The sequence below is a fragment of the Nesoenas mayeri genome (genome assembly GCF_963082525.1).
Source record: "Nesoenas mayeri genome assembly, chromosome: 8".
NCBI classification, from domain to species: Eukaryota; Metazoa; Chordata; class Aves; order Columbiformes; family Columbidae; genus Nesoenas; species Nesoenas mayeri.
Window position 1 is genome coordinate 11,981,816 of NC_137554.1, and position 25,239 is coordinate 12,007,054.

General features: G+C 35.8%; 1 protein-coding gene across 1 annotated transcript in view; it reads right to left on the reverse strand.

The window, feature by feature from the left end:
* Window positions 1-8,676: 8,676 nt before the first annotated feature.
* DNTTIP2 (deoxynucleotidyltransferase terminal interacting protein 2) overlaps window positions 8,677-25,239 on the reverse strand; it is a 42,792-nt gene continuing 26,229 nt past the window's right edge. The window contains exon 7 of the mRNA XM_080349291.1: window positions 8,677-8,814. Within this exon, the coding sequence (XP_080205417.1) occupies window positions 8,793-8,814 (22 nt within the window). The 3' untranslated portion in view covers window positions 8,677-8,792. The remainder of the gene's footprint in view (window positions 8,815-25,239) is intronic.

Consider the following 25,239-nt stretch of genomic DNA (forward strand, 5'->3'; position numbering starts at 1 on the left):
GCTGAGAGAGTTGGGGTCATTAAGCCTGTAGAAAAGAAGGCTCTGGGAGACCTTATTGCAGGCTTTCAGTACTTAAAAGTGGCCTGTAAGAAAGATGGAGACAGACTTTTTAGCAGGGCCTGTTGCTAAAAGACAAGGGGTGATAGTTTAAAAATAAAAGACGGGAGACTCAGGCTAGACATGAGGAATAAATTTTTTACAGTGAGGGTGGTGAAACACTGGCCCAGGTTGCCCAGAGAGGCCGTAGATGCCCCATCCCTGGAGACATTCAAGGCCACGCTGGACGGGGCTCTGAGCAACCTGACCTAGGTTGAAGATGTCCCTCATTGTTCATTGCAGGGGGGTTGGACCTGTGAAAGTCCCTTCCAGTCCAAAGTATTCTATGATTCTACAATACGTACACAAACATTTTAGTAGTAAAATGATACAGAGCTTTTCAAAATAATTCTGTATTTAAATTAATGGTTATAAAGGAACTAAGAAACAGCTTCCATGTCTGGCAATATCCAAGGTATGTTTTTATTATATCAAAATAGACATTTCCATCTACATATTTACATTACCCTCTCTAAGGGTAACATTTCTACCACACTGAAGGAGCTAGTCACATAATGGTGGGATTCCTCAACACATCTGTAACACAATTCTTTTATTATAGGTCATAAGACATAATAATAAACCCACACTCCTAAAAAGTGAAGCATCATATGGTGACATGCTTAAATATAACTCTGTCCCAGTCCCCCAGAGCATCAAACCCTGCTTTAGTTGTATTAGAGGATACTTAGAAAACCATGGTCCCTTCCTGGAGCACTACTCTCTAAGTACTGGGCTATAGCTTTTACGATGTCTCTCTTGAACTGCTGATTGTTAAAGGACAGAGTGCTATGCCTCATGCTCTGGGAAGGAAGTTCTTTTTGTGTAATACAGGAGTCAGATTACACCTAATTTGTCATCAGTTTCTCTCATACCAGAAGAAGCTACTTCTAGAAAAGGATATGTTATTTCCTGGCTTCTTCAGAATGCCAAACAAGTATTTCCAAGACTACAAAATGGTGCTGGTTAGCCACTGATATTATTCCTACAAGCACAGACAGAAGCACAGTCCACATTTTGCTTTACTTGGGAGTGGTTTAGTACCCAAATTTTGAATGCATTTTGATTTCCTATTGGGACAAGTCCAGGCAAGCTGCAGGCCCCACCTCTGACTCTACAACTTCCCTGGAACAGAAAACAAAAGCTACATGTCAAAGGAAGCACAGCACGCTGTGAATACATGAATGGATACTGGCCTAAACTGCAGGACACCAAGATCCAGAATGTGCTGCAGTGCACATCAAAAGGTAAGATACAGGCAAAGGGATTATGGGAAGAGTATTTATGGCTCTTCATATTCATACCTTTTTGACACTTCATTCTTGTTAGATTAAATGCTTAGAGCAGGAGTGTCAAACTCATTTTCACTTGGGGCCACATCAGCGTCGCGGTTGTCTTCAAAGAGCTGAATGTAATTTTAGGACTCTATAAATGTAACTACTCCTAGATGCTGGCTTACAGGCTGAGAACATATTTGGGAAAGCATCACTATGGGCTGGTGTGCTCTTTCACGTTTCATTTGACACCTACTTTGCCACTATCTGATACAAGATCCTGGCCTTGAGCACCAATCAGTTTGACTCGGTACACAGCCATGTGGTCTTCTGTTGGTGAAACATTGGTAGGAACTACCTTCAGAACTGGTAACAATTTTGCACTTAGGAATAAAGTTTGCAGAGATCGGAAACATTTTTCCACTTGTGTACTCTGATTGGCAAGGAAATGAAATATAGTTGTAAGCCCTAAGCAAATATTTGAGATCATTGGGATTTGGATAAAAGGAAACAAATGCTTTCTTGAAATTTGGAAGGCTGCACTAAAAAGGAGAGATGAAATGTTCCAGGCCAACTGCAGATGTAGCTTTTAGGCATAAATTCATTCCACCAGCTGTCAGCACTTGCTGAGCAACCTGCCAGGAAGCCAGCCATCCTGGGATATCTCTGCAATCAACAAAAAAATATAGGCACCTACATACAGTAATACAAAATGAAAGTGGACTGAATAATCTGCTGAATTCATCTGTCTCTTTCTAATGCCTAGAGTGAGCACAGAATGACTCTACAACACCTTCAGCTGTGGTTTCCCTTCAGGCAGCGTGGCTGTTCCAGGCACCAGGGCTCAGCTCTGCTGTCTCTTCCTTGGCCATTCATACTCCTACATGTGTTGGTGCAATGGAACAGTGAAGTGGTACAAGGACTTGTTCTGGATGAATTGGAGGGAAAAGAGTTGTTTTTCAGTCAGATACATTTCTCAATGGGGTCCCCATACAGCTGCAAGATAGTTTTACTGACAACAAAAGGAACGATGCAGAGACATGACAAAGCAGCTAAAGGAAAGCTGAAGAGGTCACAGACTGCTTAGGCTGGCATTTTGGAAGCCCAGCTTCAATTAAGGTCAAGAGTCAGTGCCACAGCAGCCTTTCAGTTTTCTAATACAGATGAAAAATATCAGGGCTCCATTATTCAAAGCACCAATCCACTATAAAATTCATTCTGCTAGACTGAAGTGGTTTAACAATTTTGAATGGTTATTTTTCTACTGATTAGCTAATGCTACTCATGTCAAACGAGTTATTCTAATCACTTCCCTACCATTGGCTGGCATAAAGATAACATAGAAGCGTAAAGGCAGTGAACTTCGTATTGTGTATTCTGCCTAATTCAACAGATAGGTGATCATGTGCACATATTTAATCCAGGTCAAATGTGTTGCTGGTCATTATGTCAATGTATCTTGTATTAACAACTGTGGAAACTCAGCCTGAGCCGTTAGACAGGATGAATTCAAATCTTAGTGTAGTGAGACAAGTTCTGTCCAAAGTAGTTTCAGAACCAGTTATCATTTTAGAAAATAGAAAGCATTTTGACTATTTTTTCCCAAAACTTAGCTTCCCTATACAAAGAAATGTTTAGTCCTATAAAATTAAGCTTGTGAAAATGCTTACATATTAAAGTGACTTATCACATCAAGCACTGTCTGCAAACCGTTGAACCAGCAACAAATACAATGTTGTTGTTTAACACTCAGAATAACAGCAAACAGAATAATATAGCCTTTGCTCTGTGCTAGTAAGTACACTAGTATTTATTTAACACTTTTTTTTAAAATGTTTTTTCTAATGTCTGACTTCAGTACAGCTCAGTGCTGGAAAACAAGCATTTCAGTGTAACTGATTAGGCACTTTGCTCCTAGACACAGCACTGTCAAAGACAGACACAAAACAAAACCATGTCATAATAGGCTGGAGACTAGATAACAACCATTAGTCCCTACTGTGAAAACAAAACAGTCTGCACTCATGTATGACTGAATGAACTGATCTGTTTTGCAGCCTTCCCAGAATTCTTTAATACAATAGGTAAAGCTATCTAGGATGTAAATATCCTGGTGTAAACAGGACAACTCAGAAAGCAATTCAGCTCTTTCTTTTTTTTTTTTTTTTTTTTCCCAAGCACATAATTCAACTATACATTTAATTGCTTTCATTAGCCAAAACCAGAGAATGAACAGGAACACCGCTCACCAAGATAAATGCCCATAGAAATATTAACCACCACTACTTTTACTTGAACTTAGCTTACAGAATTCTAGCACTTCACTGCCAAATAAAAATAAACAAATGGCATCATGCTGTCTCCTTGCAAGATAAATGTCCAGAGATCAACAAATATATACACTCTACTTTGGAGATAAAAAGTTTGAGTCAAATTCACTGAAATAATCAGCAGTACAGCAAGATCAGATTTAGCTTAACACATCTGAAGCCAAATAATCTATAGTTTTTGAATCTGTATTAATAGTTGAATCTATATTAACAGAATTCAGAATATTCCATTGAGTTATTTGAAATGTTACATAACTATCTATAAATTAATTCACCATGTGAATGACAGTTTGAACAGTCCTTTCCTCTCAAATAATGTTACATTAGGAACCGTAATATATTCCTCACTCCAGCACCTGGAAATTACAAAATGCATTTCCAAAACCACATGAATATAGACTCTGATTGAAATACATCTAGTTTCACACTGCAGTAATCAACTTGAATAATTTCCTAATCTGTTCACAGTAGCAGTTACAAATACATCATATTTATATTCATATTTTAAGAAAGTTAAACCAAAGAACTGTAGAAGTTATGTATCTGTTAAACCAAATGTGAACTCCTCAGCAAACATTGAGAAAATACACTGATCTACTTGTACACAACCAGTTCTAGTTTCTCCTGAAAAGTTAAAGTAGCTAAACACAATTTATGAATATTCGATTTTTAACCATGCTCCAAAAGTCTTTTTATTTTAACCAAGACAGGGTAAAAACAGGAATGTTAGCCAAGTAAACCACTGCTTTCCATTAAATTTGTAAAAGCAGTGACCTTTAGAATTTTTGGGCAGACTGAATAATATCCATATCTTGTTAACTGTTCTCAAAATACCCTGTACAATAAGTTATAGTTGAGTAATATCTCACTATATCCTTCCATTCAGAATATTTTACATGGCTTGTAAAACAACTTGAGTTGAATTTTGATACTGAATGGATAAAAGCATCACAAAAGCAACAAAAGATGTGATCAAGTCTGAACTCATAGCAAAGTCCACAGTGGAAAATGAGGGTCAAAACTATCTGCATAAGTACTCTTCCTCTCCTCTCACTAGAGATGAGGTGACACATACACAAACCACCTTGGTTTAGACCTTTTGATATAATGTTTCCAAGCAAGGAAGACGTTAATGACATAATTCTTCCATCAGTTATGGTCTGCTAACATTACTGGAGCTTTTTAAGCTTAAGACTGTGAGAGCAATAGAAAGTGAAATAAAAGTGGAGCCTTTTCTGAATGACAACTTCTAAAAAAAGTACAGATTATATTATTATTGAAAACCCTGCCAAAACATTAACATGACTGTCGATGTGAAGTGCCCTTGTGATCTGAATTCAGAGCAGTATCCTAGGCTGAATCGGCACATCAGTTTATAATCTCCTTGCGACAGGAAAGCTTGGGTTGCCTTAACTCATTCTCTTAGACGACAGGAGACAGCATGGAAATCTCACCTCTCTATTTTTCTACCTCCTGAAGCAGCAGGATGCTGGAAATGATGTGTTTTCAGCGGACTTGATTTTCAATTCTCATTTTTCTAAGATCAACTTCTGCAGGATGGACTAGTCCAGCAGAATTCAAATTTATTTCAGATAGGTTTTCTGTTTCTGATACTGTGAGCTACATAACAGCAAATATAAGCATATTCATGTGTTACATGAAGCCCCTTTGTTGTGATAAGCTATGTCACTGAAGGGATGAACAATTTTTCTTTTAAAATACTAATTCATCCTCTCTATTTTTTTTCTCAAAGCAAAACTGGTCAAGAGAACTATGACTACGTTGAACAACAAAAACCAAAAGAGCTAGTATGCCAATTGCAATTAAGCTAATGAAGGAAGATAAATCTCCGAGTGAAGTGACGGACATCATAATGTCAGAAAGTAAGGTTTTGGATATGCAAGAGGATATTCACTAATAGATAACATGGTCTGTGAGACTGTTTTGAAAAGCATGAATTTCCAAATAGTGCATCTGGGTAATCAAACCCGAATTGTTCTCATTTATTCCCCTTTCTTGTCACAAAATCATTACTTTTTTATTTTCAAAATAAGCTGCTGAATAACTCAAGGCATTACTTGGAAGTCAGTACAAATGTTCAATTTGATGTTAATTTATATGTACATTTCATTTGATGATGATATCTTTTGGAGTAAAACCAAAACACATCCAAAGCAGAAAACTTATGGTGAAATTGATTTACTTTTATTTTTACTGTTCTGTACAGGGTCTTTCAAAAAGATGGACCCAATTTGAAATCACTATATCTCTGCAATCACAAACCACCCATAAATGAAACTCTTACCACTTGAAAGGGCAGGGCATAGAGTTTCTCCTGATTACTGCTAGATATACATTTTGTGTAATTGCCATCGTGAAACATACTGCTTTGAAACTGGGTCCATTTTTGTGAAACACCCTGTAAATCGGATAAACAGAAATCCATAGGATGTACCCAATTTTGTTGCTGGCAAGTCATATTACTAAAAGTGGCCTTTTCTGATGGGGATTTGACTGGTCAGGGCTAGGACCCTAAAATACTAAATCACATTGTTTCACTGCGTTAATAAGACAATGGACACAGAATTTCTACTCTAAGTGATCCACTGATTTTGAAATAGTCATTTTAAAACTTTTATTTCAAAGTAAAACCACTGCAAACCCATGACATTCTTTGATTTAGTCTGAGTAGTCCTCTAGTTGCTGAAAGCCTCAATTTTTTATGTCACTAGCTATAACAATTTCAAAGTGTGTTAGGGAAATTTAGCTGTGCCTGAAAATATAATACTAAGTGTTTATCAAATGATACTTCATATGTACCCAATTACATGAAAGAAGGGAGCTGAATAATTACTCTTACTTTACCCCTTTCTAGGTTGACCCAAATGCAAAAATTGGTACTAATGATGAATTCGCATTTCAGCAGAAAGGATTTTTCAGCTTTGGCAGCAGTGACAGAAGCTTCTACTTCTTCCCTTCAATCCCCAAGAACATCCTCCAAGAAAAAACACACAAAAAGAAGTGCAAATGCAATCCCTGCTCTTCAAGCTTTAGCAAAAAGCTTGTAAGAAGGACCACAAAATAGGTTGGTGTTAACTCCAGTGGTAAACAGTTTTTTGTTTGTTTGTTTCTTGTTTTGGTTGGTTGGTTGGTTTGGGGTTTTTTAGTAGCTTTAAAGAACTTGTTGAATTTTGCAGCAGACAACAGCAAAACATGCACATTTTATTTGTCAGGGAGAAGAGTCTCCTGCCTTGAAGTTTGCTGTCTTCATTCAAGATCTTAAACACTTTCTACTCTGCCTTAAGAACTGGCTGGATCAGTTGACTGAAACCCAAGAACTCTGTCTTCTACTGCCATGAATTTATTACTTGACTAACAACAATTTAATTCAAGAATCTGTGCATCACTGTCCTCAGCAAAATGGATATAATCATACCTTCTACTGCAGAGATAAAAACTCCAGTGTAAATAGTTATTAGTAATTATTTTTAAAAGTAGAAGATATCAAAGGCAATTACTTAGACTTTCAGGAACTTAGAAGCTTGGTTCTACATGGTTCTTAAATGTATGGTTAGTATTAAACAGGTTAGTAAGTATGCGAGGTCGGGGAAGCCAGGCATTTTCTCAAATTAAAATTTTGTTTCAGGAAAATATTCAGTTTGGTTGAGGACAGAAGAAATTATATAACACTTGTAATCTACAGATATTGCAGAACTGAAACTCTGACTCATGGCCTTAAACTTAAAAAAAAGTTCATTTTATCCAGAATGATGCACTAAGCCTATTTTTAAGTTTTGCACTTCAGCAAAAACTTTTTACAGACAAGTTCCAGGCTTGGTAAGCTGTAAACTGTCTTTGCTGCAGGTTTATTTTTTGTTTTCTGACTGTCCAAACAGCTTTCCCATGGTTCTGTATTACTGTCTTCTGTGTTATAACGGCAGCGTGAGTCATATAATAACGTTTTCCAGTGTGCTTCTAAGTCTTACTGACTGAGTTCATTTGGGAAAGTAGAAAATGCTTTCCTTTTCCCTCACCCTGTGAAAAACTCATATTTAAAAACCTCTTATTTTTATTTTGCTTGGATTGTGAGATTACTATGACACTCATGAAGAACTCAGGTATACAAGCAGCACAAATGTGACACAAAAGCCGGTTTTAAATAAACTTTACTGCCACTTCATGAAACTTTTATTAGTTACAAAAAAGAAGGGGGGGGGAACTGTTTAAAAATGAATCCAATAATATTTTGAGTTGATGAGAATATCCAGTTATATTTTTTACATCTATTGTCTGAAATAGCAATACGATGAGACATAATTAAAGCATGTCAAAGCAGCATTTACCTGATTAAATATTACTGAAGTGTCAATAAATTTGTACACGGATTATAGGAACTGAAAACAACAAACTGACAATAAAAAAGAAATTTTGATCAAGTAAGACCTGTGGGAAATAGGCTTCTTACAAATTTCTAAATAATTTTCTAGGGATATTCAAGATGACTCATATAAGGTTCTTCTGTAATGTAGTATTTGCTCAATAGAGAAGATTATTCTTAAGCCACATAGTATCCATTTACCTAGAAACAATTTCATATAACAATTGGCGCATAAGTTTATATTTTATCTAGTTCTGAATTTTAAGAAAGAAACTTGTTAACTTTTGCAGAATAAAAATCATCTGTATATTCTTGCTCTGATGAACATGCCCATTTATTAAAATCTGAGACAGCCAAGACTAATATAGGACAAGCAGTGTTGGAAACAGTAAAATGTTCATTTTATCTAGATCGCCAGTGACTCTATTTCTCTATGAATTTTAGTACACAGTTACAAAAGACATTTGTTTTATTTTTCTCCTTTCCTAAGACAAAAGCAAACTATCAGCCTTTGGATTTTTTGCTCTAACATCGTATCATAGAACATTAATCACTTGCATTGTATCACCTTGCTTGATGTTTTCTCAATAATTTAATTTAAAAAGCCAGTTCTTACCTCTGCACCATCATATTGTTTGAAGAGCATGCAATATTCTGCAAGACCAAGCTGGGTCAGCCAGTTAGAAATGGATAGATCCCTCATTATCTAGCCCCTCATCTCACAGTGCCTTTGACTCTGAAAAACAAAACCAAAGCCCAATTACAAATACTATTGCTTAGGAATGTTAAATGACTGAACATCTCAGAAGGCACTTAATAGCACGGAAGTTCAACCATTATGGCCAAAGAGATTCATACTTTCTTGGCCGCTTGCCAGTAGGTAGTTAATGAGGTAGTTATCTATGCATTAAGATTATTACATTTATTTCATTGTTTCATTGCAGTCCTCATATAAACAGGGAATGTTGAAGGCTGTATTTTGTTTAGGTCTCACAGATGAATTAATCTTTTAGAAGATGAATCAGAGTCACTCAATATTGCACTATAAATTAAGAACACTCAGCCTTTTAATCAAAGAGAACATTCCTCAATATGCTTATTCAGTGATGATGACATCGTTCTCACACATGTAACACGTATGACTAAATGTACAAAAATAAGAGAAACAGCAAAAAAAGCGGTGTTATCTGTAGGCATATGAAGGAAGTGAATGAAACTGCATATTTTGTAATGCAGTCAAAACAAAAAAGATTCTGTGATGGGTGTTTGTCCAAGGTGCGAACAGAGCTAGAAGTCTATCAGTTATGGAGTATATCTATGACAAAGGCAACTTAGAGATTTTTTACCATTTGATCCCTATCACAATGTCACCTGAATGTGAGGTATGTGTAAATAAAAATACTTTTTGTTACTTTTTTCCAGTGGCTAAAATGAAATAGGAGATAGACATTAAGATGGACACACGGTAGACATAGGGAGTCAAAAGACAGACACATAAAATACTCTCCCAGCTTCACTGATCCATGTAAGCAGTTATGTAAGATCCACATAAACAAAAACTTAAGCCTCCAAAGAATTGCTGAGCCTGTGAAGAGATCTCTATTTGCAAGTTTGAGCATATCCTAAGTAAATTCAAGGATGCCCAATTCTAAATCTGTAACTTGGGACCTGAACGTTTCCCATCAGAGTACTGATGCCATAAGCAGGAAACTCTCATGTTAAGACACGTGTCTTTGATTAAAAAAAAAAAAAAAAAAGTATCAGAAATATGTTAATTTGAAGATTTTCCTCACATCTATAATCCAGGAAAAGTACTTGCTCATTAGTTCTGTATCAACCAACTGGAATTATGACCTTCCAGCCACAAACCACTTGTTCCAGCACATCTGTCTACTCTAAACATGTGACAAGAAGCTGTCCAAAGGCCGACATGTTATGGTTATCAAAGAGCCAGTGTTGCTTTCTATCAGATAGAGAAAGCTGTTTAGCATTTTTATAATTCTTGGAAAAGTAGAAAAGTCCTGAAGCTTTTTTTTTTTTTTTTAAATACAAATTGCAAAACCAAAAATACCGCCCCGCAGAAAGGCAGGCCACAGTAGCAGTATTACCTGTGTTAAAGTACAATACATTCCTAGAAATATTTTGAAGGTATTTAAATTAGAACAAGTACCATTAGTAAGACATACAATGTTTTGGACCAGACATTGTTTTGGAAGCCACTACTAATTTTGCCTCAGTGGTCAACCTTGGAAATAAGTCAACATAGTTACTTCAGATACACATACACCATTACATTGCAGAAGTTGTAATCCTGGATATCATCACTTCATCTGTTAAAGAACAAGCTCACTAATTTGCAAATCATGTTGTGAAATCCCTCTATCCTCCACTGGAATACTCTGCTTTATTGCAGGTTTTTTATTATTGTGAAAATATTGCAAGCTATTGATGACAGTATACAACTAAACAATGGTGGTATTGCAGTAATTAAGAGCACCTTGTGGAGTAACTTCAATCAGAAAATCTCAACACTTAATGGACACACCACAAAAGAATTTATTTGAAGAATTTTAAAGCCACAGAGAACATTCTTGTGTGAGGCAAGGACAAGCTCAGCCACTGAAATCTTTCATTTACTGGTATGGTTTAAACAGGTACTCTCAGATTGCCAGATGGTCAGCATGAAAGGCATATGATTTTCAGAGACATAAAAGGAAAACACAGTTAGTTGGCTAGGGCTTAAGTAAAACTGTGGACTTCTCTGGTTCATACACTTCTCATTCTGTCAGACTTTAATTTTGTTGTCATAAAGGAACTTGTTTTCAAAACTGTTTAATGTTACTAAGATTATATTTTTAAGACTACAAATGTTATATTTAATTTTGAATATTTAGCTTTCATGCTAGTACATGACAATGAAAAAATACCTCGAAGAATTGGTGGAACATCACCACACTTAAGAGAAATTCTGCAATAAGCATGAAAGGAATCCCAGAATTTCCACAGAGCAACATTCTCTTTAAACAATATAGTGATAAACAGAGGCTATCTAATCTTACTTGGCCAGCTGCATTTGCTCTGTTATTAATTTATACCAAATGAAAAAACCCAATCAACTAACAAAAAACAAACCAAAAAACCACTCTTAATCTCCCTGTCTCCAAACCCTCATACCAAAGGAAATTCAAGTGCAAGCAGAAAATGACATTAACCTTACATGAGAAGATACTTAGAGATACAAGATGCATTGTTTTCAAATGTACTGCACTTATACCTCTGAACCTGGTTATTTTACGGCATGCTTTTATGTGCTATTAAATCTTTGTTGACATCTGTGTATATTTTTCCCTACTGTTTTAATAAGAAAATTGTTTCTACACCTGAAGGAAAAAAAAAAAAATCTCATTTCTCCCACTAGATAACTTGCCTTTCTGATCCTTCTGCTAGCAGTAGTTTTGGTGAAGAAAGGTAACAGAAATATTAACTCAAACACCTCTTATTTAACCAATATTACACTTAATCGGATGCAGGGTACAACCTAGTGGTCAGAACACAAGATATATTCAGAGCCTGGTCAAGTTTAAGAGTAAAATGGAACTACAAAATACAGTGTAAGACTCTAAATACATTATTATGAGAATTGGTTTTACGCAGAGGGAGTTTCCTATTATTGTTCTACTTTTACACTATTTTTTTCTGAAAATAGATTCAACTCTTGCTTAGGGCAGGCAATTCTAATACTTTTAACATCCAAAATATGATTATAAACACACCGGCAAGGTGTGTGGCAGATGTTAGCACATATATTTCTCCCATTGATAAATGAATATCCTTTTTTCCAGAGCAAGGAAGGAAACAAAGCTATAAAATGACAGCACGTATTAGAGGGCAATAAAAGATCTATGTTTTATTAACCTGTTCCAAACACTGTCACTTCCTGTACATTTCAGGTTTCCTGCAATAAAGAGACCATCATAGGTTTAAGTCAGGTCATCAGATTTTTATGTGGTAAAACCATGGTTACTCCATGAGTTGCTTATATTTATTCAGTGAGACTTTTTCTTCCATTATTACTTGAAAAACTCAAGAGTGAAGTTATAGTATTTTGAAATCCTTATTTTGAAGGTCTTGCAGTACTACCCACATAATTTATACAAATTCAGTTTTTTGACATCAAAATACACAATTCAAATCCAGCTTAAGTTCATACAGTTCTGTTTCTGTACACCAGCTGTTCAGAGGCTTTTATGAAATGAAGTTGCTGCCAAAAAGTTATCGAATGGTAATAATGGGAGGTTCCTAGGTTGCACTCTGATCTACTGAACTGAACTTAGCTTTCACTTTCAGAGTGCTTTTCTGTATTATCTTAAGAACATGCTCACTTGCAGTCATATGTAATGGGACATATTTGAAGTAAAAAGCATAGGAAAAGCATAGAGAAAGGTGGTTTATATGTAGCTTTTAAATCCAACTGTTCATAATGCAATGTTTTACTACACATGTAATTATTTTTTCTATCCTCTATCACAATATCTCAGAATTATCAAAAGCTGCTGCTCCTGTTGGCTTGATATACTCCATATACAAGGTAAGTGACATGTAAGACCAGATTCTTAATTCAGCTATGGTTTTGTCAAATTAGCTTCAATGTAATTTTTGAAAAGTGGGTATGTGCATATTTAACTTTTCTCCCTCTTGCCTCTTTCTTGGGCTTTCCAAACATCCTGACATTTCATTTTGAGCTTTTCCCTTAACTGTGACTACTAAAACATAATTTAACACTCTGGAATTCTCAAGTTTTCAAAATATTCTATGAAAAACACAAAATTCAAAATAAATTGTAGTCTCTAGGAAATCCACTCAATTTTTGCCCTAAATGCAACTGACAAACATAAGTTTGCAGCTTTGTCAAACATAAGCTGCAAGCTTCTTTTTATATTGATACCAGTTTGCAGTATATACAACAAGCTAGTCAGATATAGGTGAACTTTGTAGATATTTCACATTGCAACTACAACTAATTGCATTTTCCACCAAATGAGTTAAATAATTAAAGTGCAAGTCTGATACTCTTACAGCATATGGTGACAACTCCTCCTAGTGGAAGCATGTCTGACATAGCAAAATTTAGAAAAATACAGATTTCCTAGGTATAATACCAGGCTTTTGCTGGTACTGGCTAGCTCTGCATTTTTCCTGCCCTCTTTACCGATTTAAACTATAAAAGACCGATTCCATTTTTCGGTACCATACAAAAACACCTATGAGCTTTTAAGGAAGATGAAAATCAGTTTAAAGTTTGCTGCTATAATGGCATAACATGGTTTATTTTTACACCTACAAGAAAATGAGGTTTCAAATTAATCTTTTACGGTAGAACTATGTCTCACCACTACTTCTCAAAACTTTGGGTAAGACTGATGTGATGTAAAGTAACTTACATTTATTGTGAACAATGAAGCTCTGCTGATTCAGTGGTGCTGGCAGCTCAGCCCTCTGTGGCTCCTTTTTGTTTCCTCTTTCACTCATACCAACTCATATCCACTGTGCCAGGAATGATTTCCATGTGAATGAACCCCCTGCATTCATCTGAATGGACTACTCTGTTCAACCAATTCCATCTCCAAGGGCTCAAACTGTCACAGACATTACACATGCTGTTAAGCTTGAACCTAGAGGAGTGCTTTTTACAATAATAGCTCCTAACAGACAGAGCTAGTAGGAATATGCAGTATCATGCAATGTACCAAGCAGACTATCAATACTCTAATTCATTTATTTTAATCCATGACTTTCTTCATGTTTCCTTGTTCAAATAATTCTTTAGCTATCATAATCAAACGGTTGTTTTGTTGTTGTTTTTGTGTGTGTTTTTTGTTTTGTTTTGTTAATTTTGTCAAACTGTTGTGAGGGACTTAAGGATACCGAATATGCTGAAAAGACACCACTAGCATAAATACTGTTAGCAGGCTAGGCACTGAAGTGTCACTTCTAACCTGGATTTTTAGTTCAGTCCAACATTTAGCAAATCTATCACAGGCTACAGAGAAACAAACACAGAAAATTACTCAATCTGTATATGCTGTTCTGGCCAATGTTTACATAAAGAGTCTACAAAATACCAATCAGGACTTAAATACATACTGACTTAGCAACTCAGCAACCACACTGCATATTGTCATTCACAGCTAATTAAAGTGTGTGCCTTAATATCTACTCAGACTACTGTGTCAGAATAATTCAGTTATATGGAATATACTTATTTGTTCTTCTCCTTGTGATACAGTTCTGTTTTCCAGACATTTCACAAATAATACCACAAACACTGAGTTACTTTATTCTTCTGACAGACTTCAAATGAGGTATTTTCAGTCGGTAGGAAGCCAGTACCTATCACCAGTAGCTTAAAAGAAACAACTAAGACAGTGGTTCATGATTCTTTACGTACTGCTTATGGAAGGCATAGACGAACCACCCTTCATTTACCTTCTTTATGTAACAGCAGTGCAACTTTATCCAATTCGTAACATCAACATATTTTTAATTACTAAGCAGAAGCTCTAAAACAGAAGCAGCGGTTTTTCATACAATCTTATTCAATGGGGAACATACTGTCACAGATATTTGGGTAGCAAAAGTATAAATAAGCTTAAAAGACAGTATGTGAAGAGAAAACTAAACAACAAAATCAAAAACTATTTAAAACAAAGACATAGAGACAAGGAAAATCCCTGAAAATCTTTACACAATGAACTACCAACAGCTGTGGTGATATCCTGGGGTAGTAAGTATCCCTGTGTACTTACGTTCTTACGGCACTTTTATAAGTGAGACTTATGAAGAGACTGATATACTCCTTGTCTGATTCCATGCAGATGTTGCATTTCATCTGGCACAAACCTGCTCCAATAGTGCAAATTAGTTCCAGGAATTCTGAAAGCATCACTTTGCTCTTGCAGACTTCAACAATACCTGATCCAGCATATTGGCAATTCCCCAGCTCTATGCCCAGACTAGTTATTGTCCATCCTCCCGCCACTGGCCTAAAGTAAACATGAAGAGTGTACTGTGTATGCTTATTGATTGACAGAAATGGTAAATGTTCATGCTTGATGCATCTCAGATTTGCCCTGGCAGGTGATTTGACACCAATCAAATGATCAAGTATTAATTAACATAGCATTTCACCAGAAAAGACTAGTTCAAATCTCCAAATTTAATCAGTACATGCAACTTAGCAGATATTTTGAAGACTAGGGCTAATTGTAACAGCATTTATGTGATGCAGACTCTCGTTTAATAAATAGATAGAACTAAGATCATCAAGCACTTCAACAGGAAGTGTTGGCCACTACAATCTAGCAAGTCTTTCCTCTTTCTGTATGTTTATGTGGCCTTTTGTAGCTAGGTGGGAATTCATTCTACCTAGACCTGAAGACAATCCAAACAGCTTAAGTGCCATGCTGAACTTGAGTAAGCATGCACTGTTAAAAAGGCTCCACAGCTGCTTCTCAGCTTGAACAACCAGGGCCTGTAATGCACCCAACAGTAACAGGCTGCAAATGCATATGCCATGTAATCAGAAATCCAGTTAAAGCTGGCATGCTAAGCTCTCTGGGGGCAGAGGGGATAAAGAGAAAATGAAATTACAGCTGTGATTCCAAGCTTAAATTTCACTTTAGATTAATCCAATTTAAAACATTCTAGTCCTGCCACTTTCAACTCCTCAACCACTTCATCCCAGAGGTAACTAACTTCCATTGCACCAAGTCTACCATTTGCATGGTGAAATACTAAACTGGATATATGAAATGGTCCTCTTTTACAAAGCAAAGCAAACAAAACAAAATAATTGTTCCCGTGCAGATTGTGCATTTTCTAAAAATGTGCAGATCCAGGACTATTCAAATAAAGAGCCTATCTCAAATTCTTTAACTACAAGTCACTACTGCAATAGGTTTCTTAAATGTTTTATCATAGAATAGACACATCTTCATCTCTTCTGTCTTTCAGAATGGGAAGGAAACAGTAAGAGTTTCATATTTTTTAAATAAGGCTACTCATACACAATATTTGACTTTACACACACAGAACTCCTGAATCAGGCCCCACAGTTTTTTGTTTAAAAACAACATGTTTTTCATTTGCCTTCCAGTGCTTGAACTTTTATTTCTTTCAAGTTATTCTACAAATAATATAACTTTTTTAAAAGGCTGAAATATTCATACAACCATATAACTCTAGGAACTGAGTGCTACTTAACCTACCAAATGAGATGTGATAAGAATCCAACTGGTAGAAGTAATAATAACAAAATAGAGCACAGGTGTGTGTTTGCTAAATTATAGCCAATGGACAAACACATGCTCTCTTTTCAAGTTGTGCTTCATTATGCCCCTATTTTGCAGTTTATTGCAGTGTAACAAAAGAAAGGACTGTGCTGGCACTCCTTACATATGCCAGTGCTAAATCAGTCTTTTTAGCTTAAGACACTGACAAAGGTGCTTTGAGCAAACCTGGCTGATTTTGTGTTGACATGGATTAGAAGTCTCAATTCATTTGAGTTGGTTTCTTCTTTTCTGCAACAGCTTAGCAGCCTTGAGCCTTTCTACTTTGCAACCTGCCTTTGCTCTCATGTACACATATTCTTACTGCTTGGCTGCTCTGAATTTCTGAACTTGTGTAGTTAACAACAAGAATAATCTCTTCCTTCCTTCTTTTTCTCTCCCTCGCACTCCTCCCCATTAGTCTGGTACCCCAGGCTGCAAGGCCATGCCTGGTATGTTTCCCTAGCCACCCATGCACTCATTTTTGTTGACTTTTATTTTACAATCTCAAGCACAGCCCCTAATGTAAACTACTGCTATTTAATTAAATAATGGATTAAGAGGAAAAAATACTAGCCAAAACATTTAATGTTGATTACTTAGATTATAACTGTTCCAATTATGTACTGAATCTCGCAAATCTAACAAACAGAATCCTAGTGACAAAATATACCTAATGATAAGATCTAAGAGAACAGGAAAAACACATTCCTGCTAAGCCATGGCAATTCATGTAACATAAAAGGCTTATTTTGCAACTTTTTACAGTAAATGAAATTACTTTGAAATAAAAATATTTCTTATTTATAAAACATAGCAAACTATATCATAGCAAATTATATTTTGTTAAAAAATTGCTGGTATTATTTCCAAAGCAAGTGAATAGCAAAAACATCTACTGCTTATGATGTCTGGTTACATAGCAAAGATAATGAAGTGACAAGAACTGTTCAAGGATTTAGAGCAGAACATAATAGCTGCTACCTCCAGATACACTTAATAAAGCTACATAATATGCAATAACAGAAACAACCAACTTGTCTGAAATGAAAAATAATGTAGTTGTAAATTCCGCCCCCTCAGAAAGTAAAGTCACCCGCCAATTTGTGCCTCTTTAATCAACTCATAATTACACAGGGAAATTAAAAAAAAAAAAAAAGTGCATTTTCTGATGATGATCAATAATCAATCATGGAATCATTTAGCTTGGAAAATACCTTTAGGATCAAGTCCAAATAAGTAGGCTTATTAAAATAAACTATTGTATTAAGTGAGAATGATCTGTAGACCACTGGGCACAAAGCTGGAACAAATGTAGTTTTAACCTAAATTCTATTTTCATTTATAGATTGATGTGCTCTCCCTCTTCTAAACTTAATGCCCTTGCATATGCGACATTTAGGGCTATAACTCACAAGACCAGGTAACTTGCATTGAGACAACAAGCAATTAAAAAAATGTTGGAGTATTATTAAAACTTGGGCTAAAAATTGCAACAGTTCAGAAGCTGCTTTATGGGGACCTCAGCCATAAAGAGCAGTATGAGTCATAATCTTTTCAACCTTAGTAAGTCAGTCTGCCTGTAAGGGTCAGACAGAGAATCTACTTACTAAATTCTAGCATCTGAGCATATGTGCAAAAAGCAATAGCTTATTTTTCTACTATACCTTTGAACACTAGCTGAAATGTTAAGATACTTGGGTTCTAGTTGGAGAAAATATGGGTGGTGAGTCAGGAATGTCTTTGAATCAACTGAGTTTGCTTGAAAAAATGCTACCAGTCATATTTTTTATGAACACTTGGCAAGTCTGCTGAACAAAGAACTCTTTTTTTCCCTTTGAAGACAGAGGCAGTGCCAGGATTCATAGAGCCAGATAAAAAATCCCACAGGTAGGTAACAAAATGCTGAGCCAGTCTAAACTTGCAATGCCAATTCAAATTTGTTCAAAGTATTTTTGATTAATTTTGTTGTAGAAAACCTCAAGTCTGTCTATACAACAGTTCTATTGGTCTTTCTGCAGATAGCCCACAGAATTTCTTTCCAGTCCCTTCCTGTTGCCCTCCTACTCCTTGATGCAATGTTCCTGCATTCAAGCCATGAACCACCTTTAAATGGAGGTCTGAGGTTGGATTCTATTCATTTCTCAGTCATTACCACTGAGCTTTCCTTACCTGCTGACTTCTGTACTGCAGTATTCCTCACGACAAGCTTCCATTGTCACTGTGCTGTGCGTTAAGCCCCTTCATCAGAAGGCTCTGCAGCCTTGCCCCACCATATTATGTAGCAATCTTCTGCAGTAACATAGCACCAGTACAGAGACAGGATGATTCCTGCTGCTGCAGTATATGCTTGATTCTCAAGCACAATTTTGAACTCAGCTGTGATTCAGAGCAACACTGATTGCTTCACCCAAGCCCTCAATCTGCACCAATAACTGAACACCTGTTCAGCAGCACAAGTGTATCTTAGACTGCGTTAATCCCAATGCACTACAGGTGAAACATTGGGCTTCCACCTGCAGTACTACTTTGCCTTTGACTGTGTTATGTCGGTAATCTTGCATTTACCAGATAAACTCCTCATCCCAAATTTTATGCTGTACAATCTGAAAGGAGTGCTTCAGTGCTTGTAAGCATATAAGTTTAACTCATTAAACCTTTGCTTTGGCATCCATCTGAAGCTTTACATATTCTCACTAGAAGAGCAAAAGAAGACAAATATCTCATGTACAACTCTGTGCAGTGGTAACTGCAATTCTCCTTTGATATATTTTCTGTCATTTATACTCCACCTATTTCAAAGACATTCTGTTTACATTACAATAGTAAATCTGCATGCAAAAGTAACACAGACTTGTACATCAGCAGCACTATTCCACAAAATAAGACTAAACCAGAACCTAGCTCATCTCCTGTCCCAGAGGGCTTGTTTAAATAGACAGGCTTTCAAAGTGAGCCTAGTTAAGGCTCACTGTGGGGGAGCGTCTGATCTCTGTTGGAACAAGGGGATAAGCAAGTGTCAAGGCTGGCTGCATCACCTTGTAAAACCTGAAGTTTATTAGCACAAGTATCTAGATTATTCTTAAAAGTCATACTAACATTAACTGATACATTCAGAAATCTAATGAAAAAGGTACACCAGCCTGTAACATAGTAGTCATGGTACTGTGTAGTTGTGAGAGGACTATATTCAAGTATCTCAAGTATGCTAAGCTGCAATACAAATATATATTTCCATTAGGTATTTAACATTATAAGGAAATTTTCTGCTTTCATTTCTAATGACATGGCTGGGCATGGATGTACAAACAGAGCTTATACTCAGAAAGACAGCAGAATACCAGTCAAGAATACTGCACTTGAGGACTCTTGCCTGGTACCTGTATGAAAAATCACTCTGAGAGCTCATCTTTCCTTCACTGAAATGTTAGAGATTATTGATGGTTCCTAAACTTAATGGATGGAGTAATGTGAGAAGTTTCCTAAACTGTTTTTGATTAATTCTGATTTTTTTTTTTCAGTTTTTCTGAAGTAATTCTCCAGGTGTAACTAAGCAATGCTATTTTATCCCCCTCCTCAAACCATCTTCTCCTTTTACTTTTTACTCTCCCTCTTATGGATTCATAGAATCCTCCACTTCTAGAGAAGTCTAAAAGTATTTTCACAAACTAGGAAATAAACTCTTTATTAATAAGAGAGGTTCAGGCAGAAAAATGTGAGATGCAGCAAAGAGGAATAAAAATAGATGCTAAAACTAGCCAGATGAAAAGATATCAAGAAAATATTAAGCTGAAGTTAGCAAAGAAAGTAAAGATAATAGAGAATAGGAATCTAGCACAGACCAAAACAAAGACCTAAAAGCCTACAGTAAAGAATGATTAGAGAATAATCTGGCACACAAGAATGACCTGAGTTTTCTATGTGTACTTCCTCCCCCTAGCCCACTATGACATGAGCAATAGTGAAGTTTTACTAGCGGAAGAGTCTGTAAACATGTTAATTACACTGGAAGTAAATCAACCCTTGGCCAGATAAAAGGTTTCATTAAAAAATAAAAATAAAAATCTTAATAAACATTTTTTCTCCCCATTGTTAAAAGAAAATCCCATACTTGAATTGTATTGGTTGTTATGCCATCTTTTGACTGAATCCCTGTTTGGGATAGGGACAAAACAAAAAGAGAACAACCAAACTGAAAAAAAAGACAGTGTATAGAGAAAGTGAAATTAAATTATTAGAAATATAGATTTTTTTTTTCTCATTCTAAGATACAAAATATTTATGATGATAAAGAGCTTCAAAAGCACAACCATACGATATTCACTAAATGTTAGCTGTTTTTCAAACCACTCCATTATTACTGTTTTTCCAAAACTACCACTAGGTTCTATAGTTGAAAAAAGAATCATGCAACAGGGAGCTGCTATAGCAAGCTGAAGGATGAGGGGATTAGAATTGAAAGTGAGAGCATTCAACTTTCTTTTCTGGCAACATAGTTCAAATCCCAACTCAGAGTAGGATAAATGAGCCAGAGGGCCCTCATTCATCCTCCAGCAACCACCACACCACAAAAGATCCATACATTATGCCAGTAAAATACTCAGCATGAATGAGAAGCCTTGGAAACAGAAATTCTTGACTCAGAGTCTGGTTGAAGGTCACTGCTCTAACTGCAAAGTTCACTTGATTTGCATTTGATATATTGATATGTAAAGAAATTTCTGAGTTGTTTGTGATCTTTTATTTCCTGCAAATGATCTAAAGATGGAGACAAATATGAATCTTTTTTATTTCATAGCTTGGTGGAAGGGGACTAAAAGAAACACTTCACATTATTGACGGAGCTACTGAAAATATATAGACCCACTTTTTTCTAATTTCTGTTAATTTAAAAAAGGTAGTGTCTCTATAAAGGAAAACAGAGTCGGATTTAAAGTTTCCAGTTTCCACAATGGAATTTCCGCATAAATTAATACACCTATATCCAATTTGCTATTTCAGATCCTGCTTAATAGCTTCAGAAAATCCCTATTAGCTAATTAAACATGATGAACTGATGTTTACTGATGTGCTACTCCCCTCTTTATTTCAAAACAACCTAGGCTACATTGATTTTTAAAATTATTCTATGATGCTTGAATTAAATTAGATTATACACACTTAAGAAAGCAGCACTAATCTGATGACACTACTCCAACAAATAAAATGAGAGGCCTTTCATTAAAGATATATAGAAAAGATTCCAACAGTGACTAGATTATTTTCCTTTTTTTTTTTCTTTTTCAGAAAGCCTTTTATATGACAAAAAATGTTCTTAGCCTGGAATCTAATTATAATTCCAATTATATAATCCAGTGCAAAGGATGATGCAATCCTTGCACAATTTGGAGGTGTAATTTACTGCAGGAACCAATAATGCACTTAGATACATATCTTTAATGCAACAAATCATGTAGATAATTTTTTAAACATTTGCACTGGTGATTGCAACCAGCTGCTAGGGCAGAAATAAACCCTATAGGTATTAAAGTAATGGTTTTTTTTTCAAAAGAATTTTAGACTTAGCAGTTTATTATTTGAATTTAGTTTGTTGCTGAGTGTGACCAAAGAGGAAGACACAAAGCATCATTTGCTTCTTTACAAGCACTTGATCAAATGCAGATGCACACAGAGGATATTCACCAACCCGCTCCACCATTATAATGATTGTAAACTGCTGAACAATTTTCCTTGACTCAAGTCTGACAAATACTGTCTGAGAATATTCTTTAGCCAGAGACATGTATCTTCCCTTAACTGGTTCATGAACTAAAAACAACTTTAGAAATACACTGCAGTTCTTCAGTAGTAGGGACTATAAGGTATAGTATTCTTTATCTTTTCAAAATAAAAATATATATGTCATTCAGTCAGAGTATCTTACATTTTTTTCCCATCCAAGGAACAAAGGCACAACATCTAATTTCTTGAAATCAGATTTCTAGGTTCATAAAATGCAAGTGCCTCTAAGAATAATACTTGCATTTTGTTTCCCCTTGTGTTGAAGTATGGTAGCTGCCAAGAGTTGGAGGAGATTAGGTTGAAGAGAGGAACAGGTGTAGATCCTAAACACTTCAGCCCTGAGAAAAACATCACACAAGTAAGGGAACTGTAAAATTAATTGCACCATGAGGTTTTGCCTAAGAATGATTAATGCATTTCAAAGTTCTTAGTAACTTCTTCCTTTGCTGACAGCATGGCATACAGCTAGAAAAAACACAGTCTCTGACCCCTGCACACAGAAGTAAAGCCAGGACAAGCAAGACAAGGACATGACATGAGTTGCTGTTGTAGATAAGTTTATCTGCATACTTGAAAATCTTTCTTTGACGGTGCCAGTCGCTGGTGAGAAGAATGTGTTGCTGTCATTATAAGGAAACCTAGAACCAGGGGCATTCTGGTATTACAGTATCATGGTGGTGAACATGCAAACAAGAAAAGGCTGAGAGAGATCAAACCAGCAATATTTAGAAAAGGCGTATTATGTATATACCACTATGTTACTAGGAATTTGTGAATACTGTGTTGCATTTCAGCACCCTCTGGTGTTGACTGGTGCTGAGAGTTAAAATTATGAGGAAAAAATCCACTCTGTAACGTTACTAACTGTGGAGACACTCCTGATGTATGTAAAGAACACGACTTTACTATTCTAAAGCACAAAATTGATGCTCCAAAAATAAGAAATATGCAGAACTAGAACCAAATCCATGTCACTTAATAGGAAGAACCTTTGCCTGAAATTCCTTGTATTTGTGATACAGTTGGATGAAAGAGTTACTTCTTAAAAAACTATTTGCTTAAAATTAGTTATTTATAATTAAAAGGTTCTTTGTTTTCAGTTATATATTTGCTAAAAATAAATTACTACTGCAACATTACAGTGAAAACCTCTTTTTAGTATGGCTCACTGTATCATCCCTCACAAAGAAGCTGATGCTTGTGTCATGACTGCAACATTTTTCCAAGAGCAAAAACAAGTACAGTCATGTGGAATGAGCTCTAAGCACTACTGCTGTAAAAGTGGGAAAGCAGATGTTACACCGACTGGGTATTACAGCTGCTGTTTTTATTAGCCGTTTCTACTCCAACAGTATTAGATCACAGACATTTACATGCAAACTTGTCTATGTAGTATGTTTCTATTATTTTAAATCCCTCTGTGTCCTCTCAAAGCAATCATTGCATCTTTTTGTTTGATAGTAAAATTGACATAAAACTATAAGTACAAAACAAAAATGTATCCAGCATATTCCTGTATTTTTCCTCAAGATTCTCCCTGATTTTTTTAAAGGCACCTGGAAAGATGTGTTAAAATGAGACTGATTTTTTTTCTTCCAAATAATTTGAGAAATTGACCAAAAAACCCACAATGCACATGTCTGAGAAAAATAAAATCGCCCTGAACATTACACAACCTGAGAAGAAAGATCTCATGTATTATTTAACTAAAAACTAATTAACCATACAATTTTTATGAAAAATGCAGACCATGTGAAATCTTATTATAAGCATTTCTCTCTCAAAATATTACAAAGTGGATTTTAATCTTATTCTCTGTGGATTTGAGAATACCCCTTACTAGTAGATAATCGTATTTCTTTTAATTCCAAATTTTAAAAAATAGCACTAACATACTGAGGAACAACTGCCACAATTAAAATCCAAGATCAAGATCTCTCCAAATTTTAAACCCATAAAAGGCTGGTTTGGAAACATCTGCTAGCACACCTGATTATTTGTTGCTAACCAGTGAGCACTGTTCATAACAATAAGACAGTATTGATTAATAAATATACATACAACAGTCCTTACCACAGAAGAAGGTTATTATGGTCTGTTACGTACTCTTAAAATGCAAAAGCTTCTTGGCAAGAGACACACCTAGAAATATCCTATGTCCAATCCAGCAGTGGAACCTGCCTAGGAGACAGGAGCTGATGAATATCACAGTGCCAACAACTGGGCAGTGAGTTTGTTTTGTTTTTCGGTGTGTTTTGTTTGTTTGTTTGGTAGTTTTTGTTTTGGTTGGTTTGTGTTTTGTTTTTTTCTTCTTTCTGTGTGGGTTTGTTTCTGTGGGGTTTTTTTTGAAACTGTATACTGTGTTGAACGAACTTTTTCACACCTTATTTTTAATTATTGTTACTACTTTTCTATGTGAAAAATGTGCCAACTCTTTGCCAATGACCCATTATGAAATACAGAAGTACCTCCTTTCAGCTGAGAGTTTTGTTGGCTATTTCTTACAAAATACTTCTTATGAGAAATTTATTCCAAAAAAGTTTACTTATAAACTGGAAAAAAAATAAAAACAAAAAACAAAGAAACAAACAACAACAAAAAATACCTGACATGTTTACATCAGTGTGAAACTATGCACAAACTCAAAATAACCCCCATCAGTCCAGAGCTCAAGAGATTAATAGGGAGAGGTAAACTTATCTACTCCAGGTATCACATGATTTATTACTATTATTGTTACGGAAGCGACTCAGGAGTTTCAGTTAGGATCATTCCTCACTCACCTAGGTTATATACCTGCCCTGAAAACATTTATGCCCTCAAAACCTAGATGTATCTTTGCATCAATTTGCAAATATTTATCCAAGTGATTTTTTATTCAGTCACAGTGTATTGATCCTAACCAGAAGATCACTGTATTGAGGAGTGCTGCATGTACAGCTTGGCTGTCAGACCTGTGCTGTGCAACACATGTCCCTTGGCTGCAGGATAAACTTGGCCAGCAAGCTGGCTGCAACAGAGGAGCCCAGAGGCAGCTCCCACTCTGCACTGGT